The 7892-nt window shown below is 33.5% G+C and overlaps 1 protein-coding gene across 1 annotated transcript; it reads right to left on the reverse strand.

Annotated features, from left to right (window-relative positions):
• Nucleotides 1–3557: 3557 nt before the first annotated feature.
• elac1 (elaC ribonuclease Z 1) lies at nt 3558–7516 on the reverse strand. Its single transcript, XM_033620313.2, has 5 exons — nt 7273–7516; nt 6507–6710; nt 6051–6109; nt 5562–5772; nt 3558–4158 (listed from the first exon to the last, which is right to left on the reverse strand). The coding sequence occupies exons 1-5, from the start codon at nt 7427–7429 to the stop codon at nt 3680–3682; spliced, it is 1110 nt and encodes a 369-aa protein (XP_033476204.2). The 5' UTR covers nt 7430–7516; the 3' UTR covers nt 3558–3679.
• Between the last annotated feature and the right edge of the window lie 376 nt (nt 7517–7892).

The raw sequence follows: 7892 nt of genomic DNA on the forward strand, positions 1-7892 counted from the left end.
AATTTTATGATTTTTGAAACGACATACTATACTATGACATTTTTATCATTTCTAAAAAAACATGCTATGCTATGACATTTTTATGATTTTTAAAACGACATACTATGACATCATTTTTGAAACGACATGCTATGCTATGGCATTTTTATGATTTTTAAAATGACATACTATGACATTTTTGATCTTTAAAATGACATGCTATACTATGACAATTTTATAATTTTTGAAACAACATACTATACTATGACATTTTTATCATTTCTAAAAAAACATGCTATGCTATAACATTTTTATCATTTCTAAAAAAAACATGCTACGCTATGACATTTTTATCATTTTTAAAACAACATACTATGACATCATTTTTGAAACGACATGCTATGCTATGGCATTTTTATGATTTTTAAAACGACATACTATGACATTTTTGATCTTTGAAATGACATGCTATACTATGACATTTTTATGATTTTTGAAACGACATGCTATACTATGACATTTTTGTCATTTTTGAAACGACATGCTATACTATGACATTTTTATCATTTTTGAAACGACATACTATACTATGACATTTTTATCATTTTTAAAACAACATGCTATACTATGACATTTTTATGATTTTTCAAACAACATACTATACTAAGTCATTTTTATGATCTTTGAAACGACATGCTATACTATGACATTTTTATCATTTTTAAAATGATATACTACACTATGACATTTTTATCATTTTTTAAAACGACATGCTATACTATGACATTTTCATGATTTTTGAAACGACATGCTATACTATGACAGTTTTATCATTTTCAAACGACATACTATACTAAGTCATTTTTATGATCTTTGACACGACATACTATACTATGACATTTTTATCATTTTTTAAAACGACATGCTATACTATGACATTTTTATGATTTTTCAAACGACATGCTATACTATGACATTTTTGTCATTTTTAAAACGACATACTATACTATGACATTTTTATGATTTTTCAAACGACATACTATACTGTCATTTTTATGATCTTTGAAACGACATGCTATACTATGACATTTTTATCATTTTTAAAACGACATACTATACTATGACATTTTTAGCATTTTTCAAACAACATGCTATACTATGACATTTTTATGATTTCTAAAACGACATGCTATACTATGACATTTTTATGATTTTTGAAACGACATACTATATACTATGACATTTTTATATTTAAAAAAACATGCTATACTATGACATTTTTATGATTTTTAAAACGACATACTATACTGACATTTTTATGATTTTTGAAACGACATGCTATCCCATGAAAATTTTATGATTTTTGAAACGACATACTATACTATGACATTTTTATGATTTTTGAAACAACATACTATACTAGGACATTTTTATCATTTTTCAAATGACATACTATGCTGACATTTTTATGTTTTTTAAAACAACATACTATACTATTAAATTTTTAGCATTTCGAAACGACATGTTATGCTATGACAATTTTATGATTTTTGAAACGCCATACTATACTATGACGTTTTTATGATTTTTGAAGACATGCTATACTATGACATTTTTATCATTTTTGAAACGACATACTATACTATGACATTTTTATGATTTTTCAAACAACATACTATACTAAGTCATTTTTATGATCTTTGAAACGACATGCTATACTATGACATTTTTATCATTTTTAAAACGATATACTACACTGACATTTTTATCATTTTTTAAAACGACATGCTATACTATGACATTTTCATGATTTTTGAAACGACATGCTATACTATGACATTTTTATCATTTTTGAAACGACATGCTATACTATGACAGTTTTATCATTTTTCAAACGATATGCTATACTATGACATTTTTATGATTTTTGAAACGACATACAATACTATATTTTTATCATTTTTGAAACGACATACTATACTATGACATTTTCATGATTTTTGAAATTAAATACTATGACATTTTTCTCATTTTTAAAATGACATACTATACTATGACATTTTTATCATTTTTCAAACAACATACTATACTAAGTCATTTTTATCATTTTTAAAACGACATGTTATACCATGACATTTTTATCATTTTTAAAACGACATACTATACTATGACATTTTTATGATTTTTGAAACAACATACTATACTATGACATTTTCAGGATTTTAAAAACGACATACTATACTATGACATTTTTAGGATTTTAAAAAAGACACACTATACTATGACATTTTTATCATTTTTGGAACGACATACTATACTATGACATTTTTAGGATTTTAAAAATACATACTATTCTATGACATTTTTATCATTTTTGGAACGACATACTATACTATGACATTGTTATAATTTTTAAAACGACATACTATACTATGACATTTTTGATGATTTTTGAAACGACACACTATACTATGACGTTTTTATGACATTTTTTTAAGGTCATACTATACTATGACGTTTTTATGATATTTTTAAGGTCATACTATACTATGACGTTTTTATGACATTTTTAAGGTCATACTATACTATGACGTTTTTATGACTTTTTTAGGTCATACTATACTGTGACGTTTTTATGAAATTTTTAAGGTCATACTGTACTTTGATGTTTTTATGACATTTTTTAAGTCATACTATACGATGACATTTTTATGACTATTTTAGGACATACTATACTATGACGTTTTTATGACGTTTTTTTTAAGGTCATACTATACTTTGACGTTTTTATGACATTTTTTAGGTCATACTATACTATGACGTTTTTATGACATTTTTAAGGTCATACTATACTATGACGTTTTTATGACATTTTTAAGGTCATACTATACTTTGATGTTTTTATGACATTTTTAAGGTCATACTATACTATGACGTTTTTATGACTTTTTTAGGTCATACTATACTGTGACGTTTTTATGACATTTTTAAGGTCATACTGTACTTTGATGTTTTTATGACATTTTTTAAGTCATACTATACGATGACGTTTTTATGACATTTTTAGGTCATACTATACTATGACGTTTTTATGACTTTTTTTTAAGGTCATACTATACTTTGACGTTTTTATGACATTTTTTAGGTCATACTATACTATGACGTTTTTATGACTTTTTTTTAAGGTCATACTATACTTTGATGTTTTTATGACATTTTTTAGGTCATACTATACTATGACGTTTTTATGACATTTTTTAGGTCATACTATACTATGACGTTTTTATGACATTTTTAAGGTCATACTATACTTTGATGTTTTTATGACATTTTTGAAGTCATACTATACTATGCTGTTTTTATGACATTTTTAAGGTCATATTATACTATGACGTTTTTATGACATTTTTTGGTCATACTATACTATGACGTTTTTATGACTTTTTTTAGGTCTTACTATTACCAATCCTAATAATTGCTTGTTGGGTTTCAGTTTTACTGGTGCTTTCTTTCAATTTGAAATGTTAACTTTGTACTACTGCCTTTGGAAATCGCAGTTGAAAAGAAACAATCTCAGGTCAAATTTCAATTTACAATTTTAATCATACATAGATGTTCAAACTTTCCAATTTTCTCAATAACCCTTGAGCTATGACATGATGAAGGCCATGTGACATGGTTAAAAGCAATTAATAATTCATTACCTTGGTCTTCTAAGAGGAATGGGTAGAGTAAGAAAGTCCTCAGCTAGAGTCACTTCTATACCACTGTCCTTTAGGGCATCTTCTGCCTGTCTCTTGAGCTCTGAGACATCGTCCTCGTCACCTTCCTTCTGCAGAGAGCAAGGTTTGTATCTCTGGCTGAAATGGTGCAGCACCAGCCTCCGTGCACAGCAAGCCCTAGCCAACGCTGCCGCCATTTCAGGTGTACTGTGTCCATGGTCCACCGCTTTCTCCCGGTGCTCGTCCCCAAGGGTGGCCTCGTGAACTAGAATGTCCGCTTCATTGCACAGCCTCAGTGGTCCTTCCCCAAGAACTGAGCTACAGTCTCCTAAAATGCAAACTTTCCTCCCAGGAATGGCTTCTTCCAGCACTTCACTCGGTAGAATGACACGCCCACTCTCCAGAGTTACAGGCTCACCAGCTTTCAGCCTCCCATAAAGCGGCCCTGGTTTCAGGCCTAGGCAGCAAAAATGAGATCAAATTAGACCATTCACAATCATAGTAAAGTATGGCATAGTCATATTATAGTATTACATAAAAAAGTCACAAAAACATCACAGTATTGTATACCATAGGATAGTATGACCTACAAATCTCACAAAAATGACATAGTATAATATGACCTAAAAAATGTTGAATAGTGTTTGTTTTTCTGATTTGTGTATGTACTGTATGTATAAATGTGGTATGTGTATGTACATATGCCATTTGATACTTGCAAGATTATCCACCAACAGCAGTGTTATTTGGCCACAACCTCAACAGGAAGTTGGGAGGCTGGGAGCTAGGAGGGTTAGTGGGATTTTGTTGGGGTTTTATTTTCTTTCTTGGTTATCCTTCCTTCCACGAGCAGATACCATGTTGTAAATGATTTGTTTGCACTACCCTGTGCTGTCTGAAAAAACTGAATAAAAAGATTTTGAACAAAAAAAATTATCACGTCATAAAGTAAGCCATTAAAAATGTCATAAAAATATCACAATACAGTATGACATAAAAAAAAGTCATAAAAACGACACAGTATATTATGACCTAAAAAAATGTCATAAAAACATCATAGTATAGTATGAGCTAAAAAAATGTCATAAAAATGTCATATTATAGTATGACCCAAAAAATGTCATAAAAACGTCATAGTATAGTATGACCTAAAAAAATGTCATAAAAACGTCACAGTATAGTACGACCTAAAAAATGTCATAAAAACATCACAGTATAGTACGACCTAAAAAAGTCATAAAAACGTCATAGTATAGTATGACCTTAAAAAAATGTCATAAAAATGTCACAGTATAATATGACATAAAAAAATGTCATAAAAACATCATAGTATAGTATGACCTTAAAAAATGTCATAAAAACGTTACAGTATAGTATGATCTAAAAAAATGTCATAAAAACATCATAGGATAGTATGCCACTTAAAATGTCAGATAAAAGTCATGGTATAGTCTGTTATAAAAAATATAGTCACAGTACACTTTACAGGTACATGTGATTAATCAGTGGTGTGGTCACTATTAATAGCTACATTCTTTGTAGCAGTCACACGTAATGACAGCCTTGCTGGTGGCGTTGAAAACCGTCACTGATGCAACACAGTCAGAAACTGCCCTTCTTCTATCAGCTGTTATTGTCACTGACAGATCTAATGAGCGGTGGAGCAGGCATGACTATTGATATGCAAATGTTTCAGGGCGTTTCTACATCTATTCATAGCTACCTGTGGCAGTGGAAACGATGATTGAACAATGACTGAACTATGTAAAACAGAACCAGGCACACGTGCATTTTTATACAAGTCATACAATTCAAGAAAAGAAAGAAAAAGAAATAAAGAGAGACACAAAGTGCATTTACCTAGTTCCTTCAGGATTTCAGTCTTCAGTCTTCCAGGTCGATCATGCTCCTGAATGCAAAAACCAAAGGAGGGGATGCGGTGAAACAACCTGAAGGCCTTCACCACAAACGTCTTATCCTCAAAGAGGGGATAACAGTCACTTGAGACATCCAGGGGGATCGTCCTGCCAGGCTGCTCCTGTGGGTGCAGAGGACCGTGCTCTGTTGTGATCTGCAGACACAACACACATCGTTAAAGACTGCATGCTCCTGTGTGGGTGGAGAACACTGTCACTGCTGTCTCTTGGGCTGAGGATATATTTTCACAGAAGTTTAAATGAATGGATGTCAAGCAGACTATCTCTGTTAACATTTGGGCACAGAAGATTGAAATTACACACACTAAAAAAATGCAAACTGTTACTGACCTCACAAAAAGAAATGTTTTCAAAGCACAGTTACACTCTGATTTATCACCATGCTGGAATAACACCAAACTCAGTCACATACCTCCAGACTGAGCTGTCCCTCTTCTGGACTCTGGTCAGTTGTGGGCTCCAGCTCATGCACTACAGCAACATACAGAATATAGATGAGATGAGAGCAGAGTACATGAGCAATAAGTACAATAAAACAACAAAGATGAGAATGAATACAGTAAATTAGGCTGAGGTGGTATGGATCACAGTCTGTAGTGTAAGATACACACTCAACCTGCAGGGGAGGTTTGCTCTGCAGCTCATAATGTCCTGATAAACTTCCTATATACTCTGTACTATACACATGTTTGCTACCTAAAGTCAGCTTTTGATGTTTCTGGATAAACTCATTCTGACATAAAAAAAAATTTATGTGCAACCCATAGTTTATATTGGATGTTTGTGCTAAAACAAACAGATCACCAGTGCTGTATTTACTGTAATACTGTGGCCACATTAGAGCTCAGGTGGTACATGTTGGACCTGCCTGCATAAGGGAAGAGCAGCTGTGATCCTGTGAGGCCAAGTGTCACCCTCAGAAAGTGCCGGAGGCCCCGGGGCCCATAAATGTCCACACAGTTCATGTTCTGCTGCTCAGGGTTGGTGTTGAGGCTCACAGTGCAGAGAAGACCAGGCAGCCCAAACAGGTGATCTCCATGTAAGTGGGAGATGAAAACCTTGGTGATTCGACCTGAGAAGGAAACATGACGTATCATTACATATCACCGGTGATGTAACGGGATTATAGAGAGAACAGGGAGCAGTTTGTCCAAAGTAAATTCGATTGTAAGAGGTGGATTAAATGCAGTATGCAGTTCGTTAACTCTCCATATTTATATAAATTTCAACTAGCTTCTATACTACAGCAGCATAAAGTTAGTTGAATTCCTGAAATTCATAATGGCTTTGGTTTTGGTGTACCACCCCAAGATTTTCAGTGGCCCCCATCTGGCCACCCCTATGAAAAATTTCTGGGGGCACCACTGCAAGTACTTTTAAGGACACCCTATAATTGTGCTAAAATTTAGAGGACCTGTGATTAACACTGTACTCTACTTCTGGAAGGGAGTAATTAACTTTACTGAGAAACCTCTTCAGCTCCAAAGTGAAGATGACAGCATGGAGAGTTGGCGTGAGGGAGGTAGGAGCATTAATATATCATTTTGGTTATTCACCGCTGGTTTTCAGGAACTTATTTTAGTTTCTCAGAAACATTTAAAGGCGAGGCAGGAAGATGAGCAGCAGTGACTCACCGGCTCTGAGCTGGCTCCTCATCAGCTGGGTCTGGGTCCCCTCCCCGCAGTCAAACAGCCAACACTCCCCCTGTGTCCGCAGCACCAGAGCCGAGGCACCGCGGTGAGGAGACGGGTAGGCCGAGCCCGTCCCGAGGAAAGTCATATCCATGACCATACTCCTAAAAGTTACAGGACAACAGGTGACAACTGTCTACAACTAGAACTGAAGCGGCATGTCTGCCATGCTCACTGTAAACAGTCACTTAGTGATGACGTAGGACGAGCGACGGTGCGGCGTTCAGGACAAGTCGGGCTGCTCGTAAATCTGAGATGTACTATAAGTGTGTACAATACAGTACAGACAATACAGTGTGTTAGTATGTTTATTTGAAGATACCTTACCTCAGTACACGATAAGTATAAAAAACTAAATATTGTCAACAATAATAAAGTCCCAAGATCCTAAAATGACAATAAAGTCCCAAACAAGTACTTTCTAAATAACAGCGTCTTAGCTTGTTACAGTTGCTAAAATTGGTGAAATTTGTTACCATATTAAACTACAAACATTATTTATCACAAATAAACAAGTCATAAAATGTGATCAGGTTTTGTAACTTTTCCACTTTTGTGTTGGG

The sequence above is a fragment of the Epinephelus lanceolatus genome, chromosome 9 (genome assembly GCF_041903045.1).
Source record: "Epinephelus lanceolatus isolate andai-2023 chromosome 9, ASM4190304v1, whole genome shotgun sequence".
In the NCBI taxonomy this organism is placed as follows: Eukaryota; Metazoa; Chordata; class Actinopteri; order Perciformes; family Serranidae; genus Epinephelus; species Epinephelus lanceolatus.

Coding starts and splice junctions, on each gene's coding strand:
- elac1 (XM_033620313.2), bottom strand. CDS start 7,429: ATGGTCATGGATATGACTTTCCTCGGGACGGGCTCGGCCTACCCGTCT. Junction 6,711..7,272: donor GAGGAGCCAGCTCAGAGCCG/GTGAGTCACTGC, acceptor TTTCCTTCTCAG/GTCGAATCACCAAGGTTTTC. Junction 5,773..6,050: donor AGGGACAGCTCAGTCTGGAG/GTATGTGACTGA, acceptor TTGTGTCTGCAG/ATCACAACAGAGCACGGTCC.